Source organism: Pan paniscus, chromosome 20, assembly GCF_029289425.2.
Source record: "Pan paniscus chromosome 20, NHGRI_mPanPan1-v2.0_pri, whole genome shotgun sequence".
Lineage (NCBI taxonomy): Eukaryota > Metazoa > Chordata > Mammalia > Primates > Hominidae > Pan > Pan paniscus.
The window spans coordinates 53866099-53892814 of NC_073269.2; the positions used below are offsets into that span (position 1 = coordinate 53866099).

Consider the following 26716-nt stretch of genomic DNA (forward strand, 5'->3'; position numbering starts at 1 on the left):
TATTTTTAGTAGAGATGGGTTTGCACCATGTTGGCCAGGCTGGTCTTGAACTCCTGACCTCAAGTGATCCACCCGCCTCAGCCTCCCAAAGTGCTGGGATTACAGGCATGAGCCACCGCGCCCCGTCCTATTATTTTTTTTAGAGGTGAGGTCTTGCTCTGTCACCCAGGCTGGAGTGCAGTGGCACAATCATAGCTCACTGCAGCCTTGACCTCCTGGGTTCAAGCTATCCTCCCACCTCAGCTTTCCAAGTTGCTGGGATTACAGGTGTGCACCCCTGTGCCTGGCTAAATTATTTTATTATTTATTATTATTTTTAATAGACATGGGGTCTCGCTATATTGTCCAGGCTGGTCTTGGACTCCTGGCCTCAAGCAATCTTCCCACCCTGGCCTTCCAAAGTGTTAGGGTTACAGGCGTGAGCCAGGGCGCCCGACCTGTTATTGTTACTATTATTGCTGCTGCTGTTGTGATTCCCGTGTTAAGAAGAGAGACAGACTGGGGAGCAGCCCAACGCTGGAGGTGGAGGCGGAATTCGAACCCCAGGCTGGACGCTGGAGCTCTCGCCCGCCGTGCTAAGGCGTCTTCCCCACTCCCCACAAGGGGGCGCCAGAGGCCGGGCGCCCGGTTTTGAGGGGGGCGCCTCGTCCCGCCCCTCCCTCCTGTCCTCCCTCCCGTCCTCCCCGCTCCTGGCCCCACCCGGCTCAGACGGCTCCGGACGGGACCGCGAGCACAGGCCGCTCCGCGGGCGCTTCGGATCCTCGCGGGACCCCACCCTCTCCCAGCCTGCCCAGCCCGCTGCAGCCGCCAGCGCGCCCCGTCGGTGAGTGCTCCCAGCACCGCAGCTGTCGCCTCCCGACCCCCGCCCAAGCCTGCCCTGGTTCCTCATGCCTGACCCCTGCTCCCTGCCACCCTGTCCCCAGTCTGTAACGGTCTCCCCAGGTGTCCCCCAGTCACCCCCAGTCTTCACCAGTCCCCCCAGTCTGTAACCATGTCCCCCACTCTTCCCACTCCTCCCACTCTTCCTCCAGTCTTTCGCAGCCTCTCCCACTCCCCCAGTCTCCTCCATCCTCCCCCAACACCCCTCCCTATCCCCTGGGCTAGAAGAGATCCTCTCTGCAGGGTCTCCCTCCACGCCCTCATCCATATCAGCTAACTTGGTCCCTCCAGCCACTCAAGAGCCCCTCTCCTGCCTCACCAGCTCCATCGGCCACCGCTGATAGCATTCTCCCCAGCTCTCTCTCAGGGCCCTCCCTGCCTGGGACACCGCCCAGAGCCCTCTCCCTCTGCCCACATCCCAGATCCTGCCTCTCTTTTCCATTCTTGCCACTCCTTTACGAACTCCTTTTGCTTTTATCTCCCCTACTCCCTGGCCACCCCTTTTAAGTCTCATGATTTTATGGATTTTTAGCATATTTGATTTGCAGTTATTTTGATGCTCAAATTGCCCCATGTTTGGCCACTGGGCGCCCCTGCAAGCTGGGTCCTCTGTCCCTGTAACATGCCCTATCGGCCTTTGAGCACTTCCTCACCGTCTGACCCAGGCTCACTTGTTCTTCCCTGCCCCAGCCCTGGAATCCACCATTTCTCTAAGGAGTCCCAGGTTCTTTTAGTGGGGAATGGTATTTAGAGACTCCCATCTCACCAAAAGTTGATTCTTTGAAAAGATCAGTAAAATCATAAGCATCAACGGGGAGCAATTGTTTTTGTTTTTCTTTTTTAAAAAAAGCAAAGACCCACACCTATGGCTGATATCGGGAATGAAAGAGGGGACATCACTACAGATCCTACGGTGAATAAAAGGCTAGTAAGGGAAGATAGAGAACACAGTCTGGGTGCTGGAGGTGCTCATTGCTCCTGGGTTGGTCATGGCTAACCTCCCTAACTCAGATCTTTAGACCTATAATAGGATTGCAACCTCTGAGGTCAGGCTGCCTGTGTTTGAGTCCCAGCTTGAGCATTTTCTAGCTAAGTGATCTTGGGTAATTTATTGCTGTCTTCCTGAGCCTCCTTTGCCTTGTTAAAAAAGCAGAGATGAGCCGGCATGGTGGCACACACCTGTAATCCCAACAATTTGGGAGGCTCAGGTGGGTGGATCACCTGAGCTCAGGAGTTCGAGACCACCCAGGGCAACATGGTGAAACCCATCTCTACTAAAAATACAAAAAAAGTTAACTGGGTGTGGTGGCGCATGCCTCTAGTCCCAACTACTTGGGAGGCTGAGGCAGGAGAATCCCTTGAGCCCCAGAGGTGAAGGCTGCAGTGAGCCGAGATTGTATCACTGCACTCCAGCTTGGGCTACAGAGTGAGACTCCATCTCCAAAAAAAAATAATAATAATAATAAAAAGAAAGAAAAGCAAAGCAAAGCAGGGATGATAATAGACCTACTTTACAGGGTTATAAAGGTTAAGTGAGTTAGTACAGTACCTGGCATGCAGTGATCATAAATGTTGCATTATTTTTCTTGTTAACACCCAACAGCCCTCATGACCTGGGTGCACCCAGGCAACCTTCTCAGCTCCATTTCTCACTCCTCCTCTTTGTGCCCCTGTGTCTGGCCACCTACCCAGATGTTTCATGGCTCCCAGCACACCAGGACCTTTCACATCCCCAGACCTTTGCACGCACCATCCTCTCTGCCTAAATCCCCTTGTCTTGCCTGCTCTTCATGGAGCAGCTCAAAAGTCAACCCTGCCCTGAGTCTTACTGGTGCTGTGGTCTGTTTCTCATGCCCTCCTCTGGATGTCTGGCATGTGTCTGGGTCCTTACTGGGGGCTCTGGGTGGGTAGGGGATGATCTCTGGCTCATTTCTGGGTCCACAGTGCCTGAAGCATGGAGTGAGTGATTTCAGTGAAAAGGTGTCAAATGATGGAAGGGAGAAGGGAGGAATAAATGAATGAAGCGATTAAGGAATCCGTTTCTTCCAGGCAGCTTCTGCATCCTTCGCCTTGTCCATCTCTTGGTCTTCCACTACCACCATCAATCCCCCTTCTTCAACCATGTCACCATTAATCTTTCTCCTCCTTCAGCTGGTTCGCTACGATCTCCCTATTTTTTTTTTTTTTTTTGAAATGGAGTGTCGCTCGGTCAAGTGCAGTGGCGGGATCTCGGCTCACTGCAACCTCTGCCTCCTGGGTTCAAGTGATTCTCCTGTCTCAGCCTCCCAAGTAGCTGGGACTACAGGTGGCCACCACCACGCCTGGCTAATTTTTTGTATGTTTAGTAGAGACAGGATTGCACTATATTGGTCAGGCTGGTCTCAAACTCCTGACCTCAGGTGGTCCACCTGCCTCAGCCTCCCAAAGTGCTGGGATTACAGGCATGAGCCACTGTGCCTGGCCTTTTTTTTTTTTTTTTGAGATGGGGTCTTACTCTGTAGCCCAGGCTGGAGTGCAGCGGCATGATCATAGCTCACTGCAGCCTGCAGCCTTGAACTCCTGAGCTCAAGCAATCCTCCTGCCTCAGCCTCTCAAAGTGCTAGGACTACAGGCATGCACCACCATGCCCAGCTAATTATTTTTTTTGTAGAGATGGGGGTCTCACTATTTTACCCAGGCTGGTCTTCAACTACTGACCTCAAGCAATCCTCCTACCTCAGCCTCCCAAAATACTAGGATTACAGGTGTGAGCCATTGCGCCTGGCCCAATTCCATTCTTCCTCCTGCCACCTGCCATCCATGCTCTGTGACCACAAATATCTGTGCTCCTCCTCCTCCTCCACCCATCCTGTCACCCAGACAGTCTACACTCAGACCCCTTTCTTCCTCCTTGGCTGGGCCGCCTATGCTCATGCCCTCTCCCCCTCCCACAGGCAGCTCTCCATCTGCACGTCTCTCCGTGAACCCCGTGAGCGGTGTGCAGCCACCATGTTCAGCTGGCTGAAGCGGGGCGGGGCACGGGGCCAGCAGCCCGAGGCCATCCGCACGGTGACCTCGGCCCTCAAGGAGCTGTACCGCACGAAGCTGCTGCCGCTGGAGGAGCACTACCGCTTTGGGGCCTTCCACTCGCCGGCCCTGGAGGACGCAGACTTCGACGGCAAGCCCATGGTGCTGGTGGCTGGCCAGTACAGCACGGGCAAGACCAGCTTCATCCAGTACCTGCTGGAGCAGGAGGTGCCCGGCTCCCGCGTGGGGCCTGAGCCCACCACCGACTGCTTTGTGGCCGTCATGCACGGGGACACTGAGGGCACCGTGCCCGGCAACGCCCTCGTCGTGGACCCGGACAAGCCCTTCCGCAAACTCAACCCTTTCGGAAACACCTTCCTCAACAGGTGTGCCCAGGGCGCATCTTTCTTTTTCTTTTTGTTAAGACAGAGTTTCCGCTCTTTTCGCCCAGGCTGGAGTGCAGTGGTGCGATCTCGGCTCATGGCAACCTCCACCTCCTGGGTTCAAGCAATTCTTCTGCCTCAGCCACCTGAGTAGCTGGGATTACAGACACCCCCCACCACGCCAAGCGAGTTTTTGTATTATTAGGTACAGATGGGGTTTCACCATGTTGGCCTGGCTGGTCTTGAACTCCTGGCCTCAAGTGATCCACCTGCCTCAGCCTCCCAAAGTGTTGGGATTACACGAGTGAGCCACTATGCCCGGCCCTGGGGGCACGTCTTTCTGTCCCAGGGGTGCATCTTGCTGTCCCCCTTCTCTGTCCCCTCCCTGACTGTGTTTCCCTCCTTCTCAGCCCCAATTCCCTTCTCTCTAACCAGTTCTTCCCATGCCTGTCTCTGCTTTCTTATCCAGGGGAGCACCTAGGCTAGTGAAGTCAGTATGCCTGGTTCAAATCCTGGCCAGCTGGGTGGCCTCAGGCAAATGACTTGACCTCTCTGCCCTTCTTGTAGCCACATCTGCAAAAATGTGGATCAATCACCTTGGGCCAGGCCCGGTGGCTCACGCCTGTAATCCCAGCGCTTTGGGAGGCCAAGGCAGATGGATCACTTGAGGCCAGGAGTTGGAGACCAGCCTGGCCAACATGGTGAAACCCCGTCTCTACCAAAAACACAAAAAAATAGCTGGGTGTGGTGGTTCGCGCCTGTAATCCCAGCTACTAGGGAGGCTGAGGCAGAAGAATTGCTTAAACCTGGGAGGCGGAGGTTGCAGTAAGCCGAGACCGTGCCACTGCATTCCAGCCTGGGCAACAGAGCGAGACTCTGTCTAAAAAAAAAAAAAAAAAAGGGATCAGGATCACCATGGTCTCTATGCCATGGTTGCTGTGAGGACTTGGAATAGCACCTGGTGGCCGGGCACAGTGTCTCACGCCTGTAATCCCAGCACTTTGGGAGGCTGAGGCGGGCAGATCACTTGAGGCCAGAAGTTTGAGACCAGCCTGGCCAACATGGTGAAACCCCGTCTCTACTAAAAATACAAAAATTAGCTGGGTGTGGTGGTGCCCACCTGTAATCCCAGCTACTCGGGAGGCTTAGGCAGGAGAATCACTTGAACTCGGGAGGCGGAGGTTGCAGTGAGCTGAGATAGTGCCATTGCACTCCAGCCTGGGTGACAACAGCAAAACTCTGTCTCAAAAAAAAAAAAAAGAAGAACAGTACCTGGCACAAATTAAGTGCTCACTGAACATGAGCTGTGGCTGGTTATAGCTCTGAGATGGTCCTGGTCGCCCTTTTTCTGTCCGGTGTCTTTCTTCGCCCATAAAGGATGCTTTGCCATGCGGTCCCGAGTCCCTCTTCATGTTTTCTTCATGTTTTCCCTCCTTCTGTCCTTCCCTGTTGACCCCTGACCCTCCCTCTGCCCCCAGGTTCATGTGTGCCCAGCTCCCTAATCAGGTCCTGGAGAGCATCAGCATCATCGACACCCCGGGTATCCTGTCGGGTGCCAAGCAGAGAGTGAGCCGCGGTGAGTGGGGCCAGACCCTGGGGTCTGAGGGAGGAGGGGCTGGGGCCTGGACTCCTGGGTCTGAGGGAGGAGGGGCTGGGGGCTTGGACTCCTGGGTCTGAGGGAGAGGGACTGGGCCCAGACTCCTGGGTCTGAGGGAGGAGGGGCTGGGGGCTTGGACTCCTGGGTCTGAGGGAGAGGGACTGGGCCCAGACTCCTGGGTCTGAGGGAGGAGGGGCTGGGGGCTTGGACTCCTGGGTCTGAGGGAGAGGGACTGGGGGCCTGGACTCCTGGGTCTGAGGGAGGAGGGGCTGGGCCTGGACTCCTGGGTCTGAGGGAGGAGGGGCTGGGGTCTGGACTCCTGGGTCTGAGGGAGGAGGGGCTGGGGTCTGGACTCCTGGGTCTGAGGGAGGAGGGGCTGGGGGCCTGGACTCCTGGGTCTGAGGGAGGAGGGGTTGGGGGTCTGGACTCCTGGGTCTGAGGGAGGAGGAGCTGGGGCCTGGACTCCTGGGTCTGAGGGAGAGGGGCTGGGGGCCTGGACTCCTGGGTCTGAGGGAGGAGGAGCTGGGGCCTGGACTCCTGGGTCTGAGGTAGGAGGGCCTGGGGTCTGGACTCCTGGGTCTAGAGGAGGAGGGGCGGTGTCTCCGCTGGGACCTGGGGCTGTGTCCTCTGGCCCTGGCTGGCGGGGCAGCCGCAGGGAGCTAGTGGAAGCTGTGACTGCTCCATGCTGGCTCGCATTGATGGGTGGGGGAGGTGTGTGGGTGACCACGTGGTGGGAGCGGGCAGGAGCCGCACGTCTGGGCAGGCAGGAAGGATGGGAAGGGAGAGATGAAGAGGGACAGGGATTCCGAGGCAGTGAGACAGCGATGCAGGGAGACACAAGGCCTGGAGATGAGGCAGAGCCTGGGCAGGGGAGGCAGAGCCCGGGCAGGGGAGGCTGGGCCCTGCGAGCTCCTGGCTCTGCGTCTGGGCCACAGATGGGGCCGAGAAGGGGATGGGAAAGGAATCTGGGTGGGGGCCAAGGCCAGGCCTGGAATTTATAAACAGCTGTGCAAGGAGAGTGGCGGGGGGTGGATTCCAGCCGGGGCCTCCAGGCGTGCTGAGCCCCCACCACCCCTGCCCAGCCCAGCTCAGCATCTGTGGTCCCCCAGCCCCACAGATCTGTGTCCCCCACCCCCCATGGCCTTGGAGGCCCGGAACTGGGGCAAAGGAGGCTGCTATGTGGGGCAGAGAGGATGGGAGGCCCTGGCGAGAAGGCTGGGCCTGGGGTGGGGTGGGGACGCTGGGGGTGACCATGTCCCTGGCTGCCGTCCAGAGGCCCCACGGGAGAAAGGCAGGAGGCAGCTGCAGAAACGATTGGGAGGACACGCTGCCAGCTGAGGGGGAGGAATTCCTGGGGCTCCCACCCCAGGGCCTGGGCCTGGGACAGCGGGAGGGAGCGGCTCTCTCAGCCAGGGCAGGGGTGCCGGCAGGGGGGTTCAAAGGCCATGGGTGGTGGGGGAGTGGGGAACGGGGTCTCCCTCCCTGGCCTTGAGGATAGAGGAAGAGGAGGAGAGAGTGTCCAGCTGTTGGTGTGTATATGTGTGTGTGTGTGTGACTTTGTGTATATCTTGGGAAAGTGTGTCATTATGAGTGTACTCCTGGGTGTGGTGGTTCCACGCATTTGTGTATAGCAGTGGACGTGCCTCATTGTGGCCATGGCTCTGAGGTTGTATGACTTTGAATTGTGTACATGCCTCTGTGTGTGTGTGTGTGTGCGCATGTGCCTATAATTGTGGCTGGAAGACTTTGTTTTGTTTGTTTTTGAGACAGAGTCTCACTCTGTCCCCCAGGCTGGAGTGGAGTGGCGCGATCTCGGCTCACTGCAACCTTTGCCTCCCGAGTTCAAGTGGCTCTGCTGCCTCAGCCTCCTGAGTAGCCAGGACTACAGGCACCCGCCGCACCTGGCTAATTTTTGTATTTTTTTTTTAGTAGAGACGGGATTTCACCATGTTGGCCAGGCTGGTCTCGAACTCCTGACCTCAGGTGATCCTCCTGCCTTGGCCTCCCAAAGTGCTGGGATTACAGGTGTGAGCCACCATGCCCGGCCTGCTGGATGACTTTGTGTGACTCTGAAGGGCTGTGTAGGGCTATGAGAGACTTTGTGGGATAGTGTACAACTGATTCTGTCCTTATATACTGTTATATTGTGAAGTGTGTGTGTGAGAGAGACAGACATAAAGGGCAACTTTTGTCTATGTGTCTATGTGGATTTAGTGTGTATCATTGTAGGTGTGAGTCTGACATTGTGTGCCTGTGTGTGAGATGGTCTAGGCATATATGTGTATCTGGGCTGTGGGCTGTGTGTGACTTTGTGTGGCTGCATGGGGCGGTCAGGGCTGCGGGGATTTTGTGGGGCTGTGTGTGACTACCTGTGATTGTATCTCCGGATACAGTTGTGTGCTTCTGTGTGGTGTTGTGTATGTGAGAATGTGTGTGTGTGCAGGAGTGCATCTTTTGTGTAACTGTGTGTGATTACGTCTGTGTGTGTGCCTTTGGGTTTGGGAGGGCATGGGAGGTTATGTGTGTGCGACTGTGTCTGTGTGGGTGTGCATGTGTGCCTCTGTACCTGTGTGTTCGTGCAGGTCTCTGTGTCTATGCCGTGTGTGCATCTCACATTATCTTTGTGATTGTGTGACCACAAACATCTGTGCAGGTCCCAGATTGTGAACACGGGTATGTCCGGGAGCCTGCATCTTGTAGTAATTGGCTATGTTTGTGTCTGGATGTGCTACTGGGTGTGTGTGTGTGTGTGTGTGTGTGTGTATGCGAGCTCATGTGTGTGGCTGCCTCTGCATGTAAGATGTGTGAACACACGTATGTGTGATTGTAGCATAGTAAAGCCCTCAAATCTGGGCTCTGCTACTTTTATTTATTTATGTTATGCTACTTTTTTTTTTTTGAGATGGAGTCTTACTCTGTCTTCCAGGCTGGAGTGCAGTGGTGCGACCTCGGCTCGCTGCAACCTCCGCCTCCTGGGTTCAAGCAATTCTCTGCCTCAGCCTCCGGAGTAGCTGGGATTACAGGCGCCTGCCACCATGCCCGGCTAATTTTTTTGTATTTTTAGTAGAGACGGGGTTTCACCATCTTAGCCAGGCAGGTCTTGAACCCCTGACCTCGTGATCCACCCACCTCGGCCTCTCAAAGTGTTGGGATTACAGGCATGAGCCACCGCCCAGCCTATTTTCTGCTGCTTTTAAACTGTGGGACCTTAGGCAAGCCACTTAACCTCTCTTTGCCTCAGTTTTCTTACCTGCAAAATGGGAATAATGGGCTGGGCGCAGTGGTTCACGCCTGTAATCCCAGCAGTTTGAGAGGCCAAGGTGGGCAGATTACCTGAGGTCAGGAGTTCAAGACCAGCCTGGGCAACATGGTGAAACCCTGTCTATACTAAAAATACAAAAATTAGCTGGGTGTGGTGGTGCTTGCCTGTAATCCCACCTACTCGGGAGGCTGAGGCAGAAGAATTGCTTGAACCCAGGAGGTGGAGGTTGCAGTAAGCCGAGCTCATGACACTGCACTCCAGCCTGGGCGATAGAGTGAGACTTCGTCTCAAAAATAAACAAACAGAAAAACAAAACACACACACACACACACACACACACACAGTGGGAATAATAATACTAGCGGCCTCATAGTTGTCCTAAAGGTTAAATTAGTTAAAACATACAAAGCACTTAGAAGGTGCACACCTGTGTGTGCACACAGTAGGCGCTATGGAAGTGCCAACAATGCCTGTTTTTGCTGGGTGAGTGCCGTTGTGGGCCCAAGGTTCCTTTTTGCCACGTCTCCCATCCCACACTGACTCAACCTCTCTCCCTCCTTCCCTCCCCGCCCCATGAGACACACTTTCCGAATCTGGGCCAGTATGTGTGTTTGTGGAGACACCGGGAGGGAGGGGGGCTCCAGTTGCTGTCCCTCCAGTGACTTGGCCCTTCCTCCCCCAAAACAACGCCCCCCAACCCCATCCCGGTCCCTGCGTTGCCCGCAAGGAGGCTGCTTCCTCCCAGGCAGGATGGACGCAAGCACCAGCTCCCCGGAGGAGCATAGGGGCCCATGGGACTCCTCTTCTGTCGCCTCTTACCTGTGTGTCTTGAGTAAGTCCCCTAACTTCTCTCTCTCTTTTTTTTTTTTTTTGAGACGGAGTTTCGCTCTTGTTGCCCAGGCTGGAGTGCAGTGGCAGGACCATGGCTCACTGCAACCTCTGCCTCCTGGGTTCAAGTGATTCTCCTGCCTCAGCCTCCCGAATAGCTGGGATTACAGGTGCCCACCACCACACCCAGCTAATTTTTTTGTATTTTTAGTGGAGACGGGGTTTCACTATGTTGGTCAGGCTGGTCTCGAACTCCTGACCTCAGGTGATCCACCCGCCTCAGCCTCCCAAAGTGCTGGGATTGCAGGCGTGAGCCACCACGCCTAGCTAGTCCCCTAACTTCTCTGTGCCTCAGTTTCCTCATCTGGAAAATGGGGTCAGAACAGTGCCCACCTCCTGGGGTTGTTGTGAAGAGTCACTGAGTGAGCTCTAGCTGGAGGGCATGAAGTCAGTAAATCAGGGCTAGCTCCTTGTTCTGCCAGTTAACTCTTCGTCCTCCGGGTTCCCACTCTGCCTTCCCTCCTCCTGGAAGTCCTCCCTGACCCCCAGGCTGGGGGTTGGGTCAGGCACTGGCCCTGGGCTCCCACAGCTCCCTGGATCCCCCTGCCCACCCTGGGCTGACCACTCAGGGGCCAGGTCTGTGTCCCCAGTGGGCTGAGAGATGTAAGGACAAAGCTGAAACTGCCTCAGCCTCCACACACACAGCAGGGACCACAGAGGGTGCTTCCCAGTGGGTGACATCACCATGACTTGCTGAGTGCTTACCGTACATCCAGCACTGTTTTTAAAAAAACAGTTTCATTGAGGATTAACGTACACGCCATAAAAACTCAACCATTATGGCCGGGCTCGGTGGCTCATGCCTGTAATCTCAGTACTTTGGGAGGCTGAGGTGGGTGGATAATGAGGTCAAGAGATGGAGACCATCCTGGCCAACATGGTGAAAACCCATCTCTACTAAAAATACAGAAATTAGCTGGGTGTGGTGGCACCTGTAATCCCAGCTACTCGGGAGGCTGAGGCAGGAGAATTGCTTGAGGCAGAGGTTGCAGTGACCTGAGATTGTGCCACTGCACTCCAGCGTGGTGACAGAGCTAGACTCCGTCTCAAAAAAAAAAAAAAAAACACAAAAAACTCAACCTTTTTTTTTTAAAGAGACAAGGTCTTGCTCTGTCTGCAGGCTGGAGTGCAATGATGCAATCATGGCTCACTGCAGCCTCCAACTGCTGGGCTCAAGTGATCCTCTTGCTTCCTCCTCCTGAGTAGCTGAGACTACAGATGCATGCCAGCATGTGTGGATAATTTTTTATTTTATTTTTTTCTGTAGAGACAGGGTCTTGTCATCTTGCCCAGGCTGGTCTCAAACTCCCAGGCTCAAGCGATCCTCCTGCCTCTACCTCCCAAAGTGCTGGGATTACAGGTGTGAGCCACTCTGGCCACCTCCATCATTTTTAAATGTACAGCTCAATGCCAGGCATTATTTTAAGCTCTTTATATATATTAGCTCATTTATATTCTTTTAATCTTCACAACAGTCTTTTTTTTTGAGACAGAGTCTCACTCTGTCGCCCAGACTGGAGTGCAGTGATGCTATCTCAGCTCACTGCAACCTCTGCCTCCCAGGCTCAAGCGATTCTCGTGCCTCAGCCTCCTGAATATGTGGAACCATAGGCATGAGCCACCAACACCAGGCTAATTTTTTTGTATTTTTAGGGCTAGGCTGGTCTCGAACTCCTGGCCTCAAGTGATCTGCCCACTTCAGCCTCCCAAAGTGCTGAGATTACAGGTTTGAGCCATCACACCTGGCTTCACAACAGTCCTATGATTTGCATTTTACAGAAAAGAAAACACAAGTTCAGAGAGGTTAAGCTACTTGCCTAAGGTCACACAGCGAATGGGGGCAGAGGAGGAGACTCAACTCCAGGTCTTCCAGACAGCTAAGTCAGGGGGTCTCAATCGCTCCTGTCTGCTCTCCTCAGCATTGCTTGTTGGTGAATAAATGAGTGAAGAAGCAAAGGTGAGAATGGGTGGATGAAGGAGTGAATGAGGAAATGAATGGTGAAAGGAATGAATGAATGAGCATGGGAACCCATGGCTGGCATGGGTGCTTCATAAGAGCAAGAATCTTGTCTGTGTGTTCTCTGTGGTATCCCAGGCTCCCAGGACAGGGCTTGGCACACATGAGACTCTCAGTAAGTATTGCTAAATAAATGCAAAATATTTAACATCTCAGCCTGGCCAACATGGTGAAACCCCGTCTCTACTAAAAATACAGAAATTAGCCAGGGTGGTGGTGCATGCCTGTAATCCCAGCTACTCGGGAGGCTGAGGCAGGAGAATTGCTTGAACCTGGGAGGTGGAGGTGGAGGTTGCAGTGAGCCACATTCATGCCACTGCACTCCAGCCTGGGCGACAGAGTGAGACTCTGTCTCAAAAAAAAAAAAAAAAATTATCATCTGCTATGGCAAGAGCACAGCTATCCAGCATGAACTCTAGTTGCTGGATCGTGGGGAGATACAACAGGTCCTGGGGAGGAGCTGGGTTGATAGAGGCATGTGGCGGGCTTGGGGGTTCCATAGAAGCACAGGGGGATCTCTTAGCAAACATGTCAGTATTTTTAACAACCTACATGTATATACCGACGCACACCTGTAATAACTGCTTAATGAATGAGCGAATGAAAAAATGGAGGCCGTGAAGCTGGGCGCGGTGGCCCACGCCTGTAATCCCAACATTTTGGAGGCTGAGGCAGGAGGATCAGTTGAGCTCAGGAGTTTGAGACTAGCCCGGCAGCCCGGGTAACATAGTGAGATCCCATCTCTACTCAAAAAAAAAGAAAAAAAAAAAATTAGCCAGGTGTGGTGACGCGCGCCTGCAGTCCCAGCTACTAGGGAGGCTGAGGTGGGAGGATCACCTGAGCTCCGGGAAGCGGAGGTTGCAGGGAGGCGTGATCCCGCCATTGTGCTCGAGCAAAGGAAAAGGGGGATGATTGCCCCCTGTAGCCAGATGGCTTGAGGGGCTGGGGCCAGAGCGAGGGGGGTAATTCTGGGCACTGGAGAGCCAGAGCAGTAGTGCCCACTGAGGGCCTTGGCTATTTTGCCCAGACAGGATTTGGGCAGCCAACAACGTGAACATCTTTACAGTCCAATATGCAAGAGAATGGATGCTACTGAGAATGGCTGGAGGGTGGGGGTCTGACTTCTGCCCCTTGCGCCCCTGTCTCTCCACTCCCACTCCAGGCTACGACTTCCCGGCCGTGCTGCGCTGGTTCGCGGAGCGCGTGGACCTCATCATCCTGCTCTTTGATGCGCACAAGCTGGAGATCTCGGACGAGTTCTCGGAGGCCATCGGCGCGTTGCGGGGCCATGAGGACAAGATCCGCTTGGTGCTCAACAAGGCCGACATGGTGGAGACGCAGCAGCTGATGCGCGTCTACGGCGCGCTCATGTGGGCGCTGGGCAAGGTGGTGGGCACGCCCGAGGTGCTGCGCGTCTACATCGGCTCCTTCTGGTCCCAGCCCCTCCTCGTGCCCGACAACCGGCGCCTCTTCGAGCTGGAGGAGCAGGACCTCTTCCGCGACATCCAGGGCCTGCCCCGGCACGCAGCCTTGCGCAAGCTCAACGACCTGGTGAAGAGGGCCCGGCTGGTGCGAGTGAGTAGTCCTGAGGGCTGGGCGCGCATTCTTGGAGGAGGTTTCCTCGGTCCTCTCTACCAGTGCTGTGAGTCCCTGACTTATCAGGGCCCAGGTTAGTTAGTTCTCTTGAAGTTGGGTCATTCTGGCACAGAGTGAAGCCGGGAGGAAGAACTGTATGGAGAGACTCATTCCTCTGCCTTTGGATTTCTGTGTCAACTCCGTGTCACCCTGGCTTCTCTGTCCTGGTATTTCTATTTCTTCTTCCTCTTCCTCCTCCTCCTCCTTCTCCTCCTCTTCTTCTTCTTCCTCTTTTTCTTCTTTCTTCTCTCTTTCCTCCTCCTCCTCTTCTCCCTCCTCCTCCTCCTCTTTCTTCCTCCCCTTCCTCCTTCCTTCCTCTGTTCCTCTCTCCCTTCCTCCCTCCTCCCTTCCTCCTTCCTTACATCCTCTTTCGTTCCCTCTTCTTCCTTCTTTTTTAAGAGATGGAGTCTCGCTCTCTTGCCCTGGCTGGAATGCAATGATGCAATCACAGCTCACCACAGCCTTGAACTCCTGGGCTCAAGTGATCCTTCCTCCTTAGCCTGCCCCAAGTAGCTGAGACCACAGGCGCGTGTCACCACGCCCAGCTAATTTTTTATTTTTTGTAGAGTCGACGTCTTACTGTGTTGCCCAGGCTGGTCTTGAACTCCCGCCCTCAAGTGATCCTCCCCTTTTGGCCTCCCAAAGTGCTGGGATTGCAGGCATGAGTATGTTGAATTTTTGAACTTCCTATAAAATATAGACAAATACTCATTATTCTACCCTCTTTATTTTTTGATAATTTATAAGATTGTGGTTCAAAGGTTTCCAAGTTCATTGGTTTATTCCACAAATATTTCTTTTTCTTTTTCTTTTCTTTTTTTGAGATGGAGTTTTGCTCTTATTGCCCAGGCTGGAGTGCAATGGCGCGATCTCGGCTCACCACAACCTCTGCCTCCTGAATTCAAGCGATTCTCCTGCCTCAGCCTCCCGAGTAGCTGGGATTACAGGCATTCGCCACCATGCCTGGCTAATTGTGTATTTTTAGTAGAGTATTTTTAGTTGGTCAGGCTGGTCTTGAACTCTCAACCTCAGGTGATCCGCCCTCCTTGGCCTCCCAAAGTGCTGGGATTACAGGCGTGAGCCACTGCGCCAGGCCCACAAGTATTTCTGGAATGCTTTCTGTACACATGGTGCTGGCTCTGGGGATGGAGGGAACAGACAAGGTTCCAGCCCTCCTGGGGCTCATCTTTTTTTAAATTTAATTAATTAATTTATTTATAAGCTAGTCAAATTTAGCAGTGGGGGTGGGGGGTTGCATGGCAACTTTAGTGACACTAATAAGTTCTGATAACCAAGGCCAGGTGCGGTGGTTCACGCCTGTAATCCCAACACTTTTGGAGGATCGCTTGAGCCCAGGCATTGAAGACCAGCTTGGGCAACATAGTGAGACACCATTTCTATTAAAAAAAAAAAAAAAAAGTTCTGATAACCCACTACCATTGGACCAGCCCCGGGGCTTATCTTTTGATGGAGGGAGATAGAATAAGTAAACAGACATAAAATAACAATGAAGGCTGGGTGCGGTGGCTCACGCCTGTAATCCCAACACTTTGGGAGGCCGAGGGGGGAGCAGATCACTTGAGGTCAGGAGTTCGAGACCAGCCTGGTCAAGATGGTGAAACTGCATCTCTACTAAAAATACAAAAATTAGCCAGGTGTGGTGGCGGGCACCTGTAATCCCAGCTACTTGGGAGGCTGAGGCATGAGAATCGCTTGAACCCGGGAGACAGAGGTTGCAGTGAGCTGAGATTGTACCACTGCACTCCAGCCTAGGCGACAGAACGAGACTCTGTCTCAAAAAAAAAAAAAAAAAGATGAATTTATTACATCTTAGGCGCTTCACAGCACCCGTTTCCCATGACTCTTGTTTGATTGTGGCCACAGATTGTCCCCTTCCCTCACTCCTTTCCTCTGTCCTCATCTCCCATTCCCTTCCCAGCGTCCCCTGCACTTCACGCTGGCGGCCTCAGTCCTGTGCACTTGCTGCTCCCTCTTCCTGGAAACCTCTTCTGCCTTCTTCCCCCTCCCACCTGGCCATCCACAAGGCTCACTCCCTCCTCACCCCTTTCAAGACTCTGCTCAAATGCTCCCTTCTCAGGAAGGCTGTCCCTGCCCTCCTTTGAATGAATATAACTTCCCCCCTTTCTTTACCCTAACCCTGTTGTCCTTTCCTTTCCTTTCTTCTCCTCTCCTCTCCTTTCTCTCTTTCTCTGTTTCTCTTTCTCTCTTTCTTTCTCTTTCTCTTTTTCTTTTTCTTTCTTTCTTTTTTTTTTTTTTTTTTTTGAGACAGGGTCTCCCTCTGTTGCCCAGGCTGGAGTGCAGTGGTGCGATCTCAGCTCACTGCAACCTCCGCCTCCTGGGTTCAAGCGATTCTCCTGCCTCAGCCTCCTGAGTAACTGGGGTTACAGGCGTGTGCCATCACACCTAGCTAATTTTTTGTATTTTTAGTGGAGACGGGGTTTCACCATATTGGTCAGGCTGGTCTCGAACTCCCGACCTCAGCTGATCCGCCCGCCTCGATCTCCCAAAGTGCTGGGATTACAGGCGTAAGCCACCACGCCCAGCCAATCAGGGCTCTTTGAATTCCTTCACTGATTTATCCCCAGCGCCCGGAACAGAATTGGTGCTCTGTAAATATTTATTGAATGAATGACATTGAACAAACAGTTGCATTGAACAAAATCTCCTCTATGCCTGGCCTGGTGTTGGGTGGTGCAGGAGACACAACAGTGACCACGATGGTTCCAGTCCTGTCCTGCTGGGGCTCCCAGTCCTAAATAATGAAGGCAGTTCCAGGGCTCAGTCCTCACTGGGGCTCCTGGAGAGGAGACAGATCCATCCCCAGGCACTGATGACCCAGTGTGGTCAGAGCTGGGGCGGGGTAGCTGGGGCAGGCAGAGAGGACTTCTTTGGAGGAGAGGGCATCTGAGGGGAAATGTCAGTGTTGAACCCAGTGTAGACAGTGTGCTAACTCAATTAGAGGCTGAGGATGTGGCTGAGATCAGAGGTGGTGTGGGCTGTGTCCGGGAATCTGTGCTTTGTCCCTAGGGCACTGGGGAGCCATGAAAAAGTTCGGAGCAGGGAAAGGAGATAATTAGACTCAAGCTACCTTTTGGAGGGTGGATTCAAGGCAGGAGAGTCTAGGAGCCTGGAGACCAGGCAAAAGGCTTGGAGGTTCCTGGATCAGGACAGGCCTTGGGGAGGGAGAGGAGAAAGGAGAGCGCGGGTTTCAGAGCGATTTTGGATGTCAGATGGAACTTTCTCAGGGGAGGCTGCCAGGGTGGAGGCGGGGCAGGAAGCTGGGCAGGCAGGGAGGCCAAGAAGGTTCTAGGGGGTGGAGGAGCCTGAGGTGTTGGTTTAAGGAGCAGCGAGAGTGGGTGAGTCAGAGCCCCCACCCCCACCCCAGGAATCCTCCTTCGGAGGGAGCGGCCCACTGTGGACCAGGCTGCCACTCCTGGAACCTTCGGAATTCACCTTGCGCTCCTCTGCCCAGGCGGCTCTGCAGTGTCTCTCCCTCTCTTTTTCTGTCTCTATGTCAGTCTCCTTTCTACCTCTCTCTCCGTCTCTTTCTTCTCCATTTCTACTTTTTCTTTTATTCTAACTCCCTTTCCTTTTCTTTCTCGCTCTGCCTCCTCCTGTCTCTCCATCTCTCCCCCGCTCCGCCGCCGCCCTCTCTCTGTCTTCCTCCTGGTCTTGCTTAGACTCCCCCAGGTTCGTTCCCGCGGGTCCCTTGGCGGGAGCTGGAGCACAAGGCCCAGGGACAGAGGGGTGGGTCCGGGCCAGACACCTGGTGCCCCCGCCGGGCTGGGGGCGGCTCCGGAAACCCAGACAAACCCCGGAGTCAGGGACCCAGCCCCGGCCCAGCCCGCCCTCCCACCTTATCTCTTCCTGGCACCTTCCCCTGCTTCCTCTCTGGAAAAGCCATCAGCGCCCTCCCGCCTACCCTCCTTTGGTCCCTACGGAGCCGCCCTTCGGCCCCCTGGCTCCATTGGCCCGCTCTCACAGGCCCCGCCCCCAGCCCGGCCACACCCCTGCCCTGATTGGTCCTTCAGACCCTTAGGCACTCCCTCCCCCTCTTCCTGCAGGTTCATCCATGGCTCCCCAGTGCCGTTCAGGACACAGGAGCATGGGATTCAGGGTCCGCTGTGACCAAGGCTCACTGCCCCTCCTTTGCCCCGTGTCGCACCCCCACCCCTGCTCCTCACATATGAGTCCGCCACACTTGGTCTTCACCAACAATAGCCATACTGTTAACCTCCCCTCATGCTCTCCTCCAAAGATACCAGGCCTTCCTGGACTCTCTGGGAGGAGGCATTCACCCTCCTCCCAGTGCCTCAGTTTCCCATCTGTACGATGGAGGGTGTGGACGAATCCTCTGGCTCTAAGTCCTTTGGCTGAAGTGATAGCTGTTAGAAGGGGCGATTTTATGATGCTGTGATACGTAAGGCCAAGACCTTGGGAGGGTCTGATTCTAAAGACGCCAAGATGCCCTGAACCTTCAGACCACATTCTCTGCAGTGGCCCAGTGACATTCATTCAGCAGTTGCCGATCGCATGTGGCACTCTTCTAGGCTCTGGGGATACAGCAGGGAACAAAGATAAATTCCTTTTCTCATAGAATTACTTTTTAGTGGGGAAGCAAACATTAAACAAATCAATGGTTATGAAGAAAAATGAAGCGGAGGAAAGAGGGGCTGGCGAGGGACTATTTTAGAGCGCTCTGAAGGAGAGGAAGGGGTAAGAGGAAGGGGTGAGCCGAGTGGCGATCGGGTGGAAGAGCAGTCCATGCAGTGAGAACAGCATGTGCAAAGGCCCTGGGGCAGCCATGTACTTGATGTGTTTGAAATGAGAGCCTAACGGGGCTGGAGACAGGGTGGTGGTGGAAGGTGGAAGAGATGAAGGTTTAGAACCAGTCAGGGACCACCAACGTTCTCAGCAGTCTAAATTTGTGATTCTTTAAAAAAATATATATATACATATATATATATAATTTTTTTTTTTTAGATGGAGTCTCTATCACCCAGGCTGGAGAGCAGTGGCATGATCTCGGCTCACTGCAACCTCTGCCTCCCAGGTTAAAGTGATTCTTGTGCCTCAGCTTTCCGAGTAGCTGGGACTACAGGCAGGTGCCACCACACCTGGCTAATTTTTGTATTTTTAGTAGAGATGGGGTCTCACCATGTTGGCCAGGCTGGTCTCGAACTCCTGACCTCAGGTGATCCGCTGGCCTCGGCCTCCCGAAGTGTTGGGATTACAGGCATGAGCCACTGTGCCTGGCCTAAAAGAATTTTTTAACTAGTCTTTTTTATTGAACATTTAAGACCATCTCATGGAAAGGCATTCATACTTTATCAGACATGATTCTCCCACACCTCACCCCACCAGCTCCCAGGGCCTCTTTTCTAGAGGCAACCCCCATAAGTAGTTTCTTGTGTGTCTTTCCAGATATACTGCATTTTTTTTTTTTTTTTTTTTTTGAGATGGAGTCTCGCTCTGTCGCCTAGGCTGGAGTGCAGTGGCGTGATCTCGGCTCACTGCAAGCTCCGCCTCCCGGGTTCACGCCATTCTCCTGCCTCAGCCTCCCGAGTAGCTGGGACTACAGGTGCCTGCCACCACGCCTGGCTAATTTTTTGTATTTTTAGTAGAGGCGGGGTTTCACTGTGTTAGTTAGCCAGGATGGTCTCGATCTCCTGACCTCATGATCCGCCCGCCTCTGCCTCCCAAAGTGCTGGGATTACAGGCGTGATATACTGTAATCACGCCCGGCCAATATACTGCATTTTGTAAAAGCATTTATTATTATTTTTTTTGAGACTGAGTCTCACTCTGTCACCCAGGCTGGTGCAATGGCACGGTCTCAGCTCACTGCAACCTCCACCTCCCAGGTTCAAGTGATTCTCCTGCCTCAGCTTCCCATGTAGCTTGGATTATAGGTAGGCACCATCAGCCCGGCTAATTTTTGTATTTTTAGTAGAGATAGCATTTCACCATGTTGTCCAGGCTGGTCTCTAAATCCTGACCTCAGGTGATCGACCCGCTTCAGCCTCCCAAAGTGCTGGGATTACAGGCGTGAGCCACCGCGCCTGGCCTATTTATTCATTTTTTTAGAGACAAAGGCTCGCTGTGTCGCCCAGACTGGAGTGCAGTGGCGACATCATAGCTCACTTCAGTCTCAAACCTCTGGGCTCAAGTGATCCTCCCTCCTCAGCCCCGGCAATTCACTGGGACTATAGGCACGCGCCAGTACACCCAACTAGTTTTAAAATTTTTTTTTAGAGACCAAGTCTTGCTATGTTGCCCAGGCTGGTCTCGAACTTCTGGCCTCAAGTGATCCTCCCCGCCTTGGCTTCCCAAAGTGCTGGGATTATAGGCATGAGCAATATTTAATTTTTGAGCTTCCTATAAAATATAGACATACCAATATTCATTATTCTGCTCTCCTTGTTTATTTTTCGATAATTTATAAGATTGTGGACCAGGTGTGGTGGCTCACACCTGTAATCCCAGCACTTTGGGGGACCAATGCGGGCGGATCATCTGAGATCAGGAGTTCAAGACCAGCCTGACCAACATGGAGAAACCCCATCTCTACTAAAAATATAAAATTAGCTGGGCATGGTGGTGCATGCCTGTGATCCCAGCTACTCAGGAGGCTGAGGCAGGAGAATCGCTTGAACCCAGGAGGCAGAGGTTGCAGTGAGACAAGATCGCACCACTGCACTCCAGCCTGGGCAACAGAGTGAAACCCCATCTCAAAAAAAATAAAAAATAATAATAAAAAAAAGATTGTGTTTCAAAGGTTCTCAAGTTCATTGGTTTATTCCACAAATATTTCCTGAGTGTTTTCTGTACAGATTGTACTGGTGCTGGAGATGGAGGGAACAGACAAGTTTCCAGCCCTTCTGGGGCTCCTTTTTTTTTTTTTTTGAGACAATGTCTTGCTCTGTCACCCAGGCTGGAGTGCAGTGGTATGATCATGGCTCACTGTAGCCTCGACCTCCCCGGCTTCAGTGATCCTCCCATCTCAGCCTCTTGAGAAGAGAAGATTAATAAATCAAGTCATTAGGCTGGGCGTGGTGGTTCATGCCTATAATCTCAGCACTTTGGAAGACTGAGGCGGGCGGATCACAAGGTCAAGAGATCGAGACCATCCTGGCCAACATGGTGGAACCCAGTCTCTACTAAAAATACAAAAATTATCATGGTGGCGGGCGCCTGTAGTCCCAGCTACTTGGGAGGCTGAGGCAGGAGAATGGCGTGAACCCAGGAGGTGGAGCTTGCAGTGAGCCGAGATTGAGCCACTGCACTCCAGCCTGGGCGACAGAGTGAGACTCTGTCTCAATAAATAAATAAAGTCATTATTTGCACCACTGCACTCCAGTCTGGGTGACAGAGCAAGACTCTGTCTCAAAAAAAAAAAAAAAAAAATCCACTGTCTATTTGGGAGAAAAAAAGAGTGAAGAAAGCAAAAAGCAAATAACGTCTTAGTATTGTTCTTAAAATAATTTTGACCACAGGAACCCCCAAAAGGATCTTGAGGACCCCTGGATTTCCCTGGACCACACTTCGTGAATTGCTGCTGTAGGGCCTTGTCGGCTTCGGTAGAAATTTTGAACTTCAATAAGCAAATAGAGAGTTATGAGCAGCATCCCCTGGGCTCATGTTCCTTCCTGAAAAATGCCCTCTCGGGCCACTGCTGCATGGAGCAAGGGTTATTGGGGCAGGATGGGGAGCTGGGAGACCTGTCGGGCCACCTTGGGTGTCTCCCCAGGCAAGAGAGGATGACGCTCGAATGGACATGGTGGCCACTGAGGTGGAGAGAAATGAGAAGCAGGGGAGAGGCTGGGCGTAGTAGCGGGTGCCTGTAGTCCCAGCTACTCAGGAGGCTGAGGTGGGAGGATGGATTGAGCTGGGAAGGTGGAGGTTGCACTGAGCCGAGATTGTGCCACTGCACTCCAGCCTGGGGGACAGAGCCAGACCCTGTCTAAAAAAAGCAAAAAAGAAAAGAAAAGTAGGGGAGAGAGGGAGAGACATAGGAGGAGGCAAAAGGGACTCATTGATAGGTGGGATGTGGCTACTTAACAGGAGGAAGAATCAAATATCAAATCAATAATGATTTCAAGAGCTGGGTACCGTGGCTCCCGCCTGTAATCCAGCACTTTGGGAGGCTGAGGCAGGCAGATCATTTGAGGTCAGGAGTTTGAGACCAGCCTGGCCAACATGGTGAAAACCCCTCTCTACTAAAAATACAAAAATTAGTGGTGGCGGGCACCTGTAATCCCAGCTACTCGAGAGGTAGAGGCAGGAGGATTGCTTGAACCCAGGAAGTGGAGGTTGCAGTGAGCCAAGATCATGCCATTGCGCTCCACCCTGGGCAACAGAGTGAGACTCCCTTTCAAAAAGAAAAAAAAAGTGATTTCTAGAGCCGGACAGGGTGGCTCCCGCCTGTCATCCCAGCACTTTGGGAGGCCGAGGCGGGTGGATCTCTTGAGGTCAGGGGTTCGAGACCAGTCTGGCCAACATGGTGAAAGCCAGTCTCTACTAAACATACAAAAATTGACCAGGCATGGTGGCACGTGCCTGTAATCCCAGCTACTCGGGAGGCCAAGGCAGGAGGATTGCTTGAACCCGGAGGTGGAGGTTGCAGTGAGACAAGGTTGTGCCACTGTACTCCAGCCTGGGTGACAGAGTGAGTGAGACTCCGTCTCAAAATAAATAAATAAATAAAAATAAAATTTCTAGATTTCTGGCCTCAACTGGGAAGGCAGGGCTGGGGATGCCCTTTTCAGAGATGGGCACAGCTGAGGGCGACACAGCTCTGGGGGCTAGGCTCAAATTCCACTTAGGGCATCCTGGTATGGAGCTATCCAGGAATGTTGACAGGGCAATTAGCTCTGAGTCCTGAGCTGGAGGGAGAGGCTTAGGCTGGTATGCAGATTCGGGAGTGGACCTCTTGGAGGGGTGTTTAAAACTGAGAGGGACTCAGCTCACTTAGTTAGCAGAGAGGAGGAGCCCAGGGTGAGCCCCAGCAGGAGGAGGCCATGGGGCTCACAGTGTGGCACCTCCGCCTGCAGCACCTGTAACTTGTCAGAAATGCAAATTCCCATCTGGGCAGTGGCTCTTGCCTGTAATCCCAGCTACTTGAGAGGCTGAGGCGGGAGGATCCCTTGAGCCCAGGAATTTGAGGCTGCAGTAAGTTATGATCGCACCACTGCACTCCTGGCTGGGTGATAGAGCGAGACCCTGTCTCCAAAAAAAAAAAAAGAAAAAAAAGCAGGCCAGGCGCGGTGGCTCATGCCTGTAATCCCAGCACTTTGGGAGGCCACGGCGGGTGGATCACCTGAGATTAGGAGTTCAAGACCAGCCTGGCCAACATGGAGAAACCCCGTTTCTATTAAAAATACAAAAAAATTAGCCGGGTGTGGTGGCGCACACCTGTTAATCCCAACTACTTGGGAGGCTGAGGCAGAAGAATTGCTTGAACCCAGGAGTTGGAGGTTGCAGCGAGCTGATTGCACCACTGCACACCAGCCTGGGCAACAGAGCGAGACTCTGTCTCGAAAAAAAAAAAAGACTGGGCACGGTGGCTCACACCTGTAATCCCAGCACTTCGGGAGGCCAAGGTGGGCAGATCACGAGGTCAGGAGTTTGAGACCAGCCTGACCAGCATGGTGAAACCCCATCTTTACTAAAAATACAAAAATTAGCTGGGCATAGTGGCGCATGCCTGTAATCCCAGCTACTCAGGAGCCTGAGACAGGAGAATTGCTTGAAGCCGGGAGGCAGAGGTTGCAGTGAGCCGAGATTGTGCTACTGCACTCCAGCCTCGGTGACAGAGCGAGACTCCGTCTCAAAGAAAAAAAAAAAAGAGAGAGAGAAAAAGAAAGAAAAGAAATACAAATTCTCATGCCCCAGCCCAGACCAAGTAAATCAGAATCTCTGGGAGTGGGGCCGGCAGCCTGTGTTTTAACAAGCCCCCTGGTGGACCCTGATGCAGGCTGAGGTGCGAACCCTTCCCACAGGCTCACGCTTACATCATCAGCTACCTGAAGAAGGAGATGCCCTCTGTGTTTGGGAAGGAGAACAAGAAGAAGCAGCTGATCCTCAAACTGCCCGTCATCTTTGCGAAGATTCAGCTGGAACATCACATCTCCCCTGGGGACTTTCCTGATTGCCAGAAAATGCAGGTGGGAAGCTGCCCAGGAGGGAGTGTTGGGGGTGGGTGATGGGAAGATTGGTTTCTGGAAGCTCTGAGATGGGACCTCAAAAGCCAGAGGGATGGATGGCAGGTTCTGGAAAGCGCCTCCCTCAAATAGTTCCGTGGGAGCATGGTTTTATGAGTCAGGCTAGGGGAGTGAAGAGAAAACCCAAAATAACAGTGGCTAAATTAAGATAGAGAGTTTTTCTTTCTTTCCTCCATAAAAAGTCCCAGAAAGTGATCCAGGACTGGTTTGGTGCTTTACAGAGCCAGGGATCTAGTCCCCTTCTGTCTTATTTCTCTTCCATGCCTGGCCTCCAGGCCCAAGGAACTTCATGGTACAAAAGGGCTGTGAAGGCTCCAGCCATTGTGTCTGCGTTCCAGCCAGCAAGAAGTTGGGAAGGGGGCCAGGCATGGTGGCTCATGCCTGTAATCCCAGCACTTTGGGAGGCCGAGGTGGGCGGATCACGAGGTCAGCAGATCAAGACCATCCTGGCTAACACGGTGAAACCCCGTCTCTACTAAAAATACAAAAAATTAGCTGGGCGTGGTGGCGGGCGCCTGTAGTCCCAGCTACTCGGGAGGCTGAGGCAGGAGAATGGTGTGAACCCGGGAGGCGGAGCTTGCACTGAGCCAAGATAGCGCCACTTTACTCCGGCCTAGGCAAAAAGAGCGAGACTCTGTCTCAAAAAAAAAAAAAAAAAAAGAAAAGGAAGTTGGGAAGGGGAAGAAAAGAGTAGTCTCTTTAAGAACGCTGTTTATTTTATTTTCATTTATTTATTTATTTGAGATTTACATATTTATATTTGTAAAATATAAATATTTAAAATATACACAGCTGGGTGCAGTGGCTCATGCCTGTAATCCCAGCACTGTGGGAGGCCGAGGCGGGTGGGTCACCTGAGGTCAGGAGTTCGAGACCAGCCTGGCCAACATGGTGAAACCCCATCTGTACTAAAAATACAAAAATTAGCTGGGCATGGTGTTGCGTGCCTGTAGTCCCAGCTACTGGGGAGGCTGAGGCAGGAGAATCCCTTGAACCCGGGAGGCAGAGGTTGCAGTGAGCTGAGATCACACCACTGCAATCCAGCCTGTGTGACCGAGTAAGATTCTGTCTCAATAAATAAATAAATAAAATAAAATATATACGTTTAAAAATTTATTTATATATTTTTTAGAGATTTATTTATATATTTTTCAGAGACTCTGTTGTTCAGGCTGGAGTGCAATGGGGTGATCATAGCTCACTGTGTACTTGAACTCCTGGGCTCAAAGGTCCTTCTGCCTAGCCTCTAGAGTAGCTGGGACTACAGGCACATGCCACCATGCCTGGCTAGCTTTTTTTTTTTTTTTTTTTTTGAGACAGAGTCTCACTCTGTCACCCAGACCGAACTGCAGAGGCGTGATCTTGGCTCACTGCAACCTCTGCCTCCCGGGTTCAAGCAGTTATCTCACCTCAGCCTCCCAAGTAGCTGGGCCTGCAGGCATGTGCCACCACGTACAGATAATTTTTCATACTTTTAGTAGAGATGGGGTTTTGTCATGTTGGCCAGGCTGGTCTCGAACTCCTGGCCTCAAGTGATCCTCCTGCCTTGGCCTCCCAAAGTGCTGGGATTATAGGCAGGAGCCACCATGCCTGACCAAGAACACTTTCTAGAACAGAGCTGTCCAGCAGTACGTTCTACAATGATGGAAATGTTTCATTCTGCACCGTCCAGTATGGTAGCCACTAGCCACGTTCAAATGGAATGTTACCGTGTATTTCTTTTTTCTTTTTTTTTTGAGATGGAGTCTTGCTCTGTTGCCCAGGCTGGAATGCAGTGGCAAGATCTTGACTCACTACAACCTCTGCCTCCTGGGTTCAAGCAATTATCCTGCCTCAGCCTCCCAAGTAGCTGAGATTACAGGCATCCGCCACCACGCCCAGCTAATTTTGTATTTTTGGTAGAGATGGGGTTTCACCATGTTGTCCAGGCTGGTCTCGAACTCCTGACTTCAGGTGATCCTCCCGCCTTAGCCTCCCAAAGTGCTGGGATTGCAGGCATGAGCCACTGCGCCCGGCCTGTATTTCATTTTAATTAATGTAAATAAGCACATGTGGCTAGTGGCTGCCATACTGGACAGGCTAACAGTAGAAGCTGCACATGCAACCTGTGCTTGCCTCAGTGGACTTGAACTTAGTCATACCCTGGCTGCCAGGGAATCCAGGTTGCAACCTAGGATCCCCAACCCTTCAGAGTCGTCATCAGCTGGCCTCTCTGCCTTGGCTCAGGAAATTCACATAGGGCTGTGAAAGGAATCCATTTTCGCAGAGACTGTCCTGGTGCAGTCTGGGCCACTTAGAGTAGCCCGTGTGAGAAGCAGTGTGACGCCAAGCCCACCCCTACACCCCAAAGTGACTTCTTCGGTGGGGAGGGGGTGGTCCCAGGAACCCCTGATGATCTATCTGATCATCTCAAATCTCACCTCCAAATTTGGCAGCCAGCCACTCAGTCCTTTCTGTGTGGTGTGGTAGCACTGTGACAGGAATTGAGCTTTCTTAACTTTCTTTTTTCTCTCCCCCCTGCACACTTTTTTGTTTTGAGACAGGGTCTTGCTCTGTCACCCAGGCTGGAGTACAGTGTGGTGCTATCTTCGCTCACTGCAACCTCCGTCTCCTGGGGTTCAAGAGATTCTGTCTCAGCCTCCCAAAGTAGTTGGGACTGCAGGTATGCACCACCACACCTGGCTAATTTTTAATTTTAATTTTTTTTTTTAGAAATAGGGTTTTGAGGCCAGGTGCAGTGGCTCACGCTTGTAATCCCAGCACTTTGGGAGGCCGAGGTGGGCAGATTGCCTGAGTTCAGGAGTT

At 52.8% G+C, this 26716-nt stretch overlaps 1 protein-coding gene across 1 annotated transcript in view; it reads left to right on the forward strand.

The window, feature by feature from the left end:
* The first annotated feature begins 663 nt into the window (after positions 1-663).
* EHD2 (EH domain containing 2) overlaps positions 664-26716 on the forward strand; it is a 29803-nt gene continuing 3750 nt past the window's right edge. Inside the window, exons 1-5 of the mRNA XM_008966742.5 lie at positions 664-823; positions 3813-4271; positions 5747-5844; positions 13195-13607; positions 23690-23854. Coding sequence (XP_008964990.3) covers positions 3868-4271; positions 5747-5844; positions 13195-13607; positions 23690-23854 — 1080 coding nt within the window. The 5' untranslated portion in view covers positions 664-823; positions 3813-3867. The remainder of the gene's footprint in view (positions 824-3812; positions 4272-5746; positions 5845-13194; positions 13608-23689; positions 23855-26716) is intronic.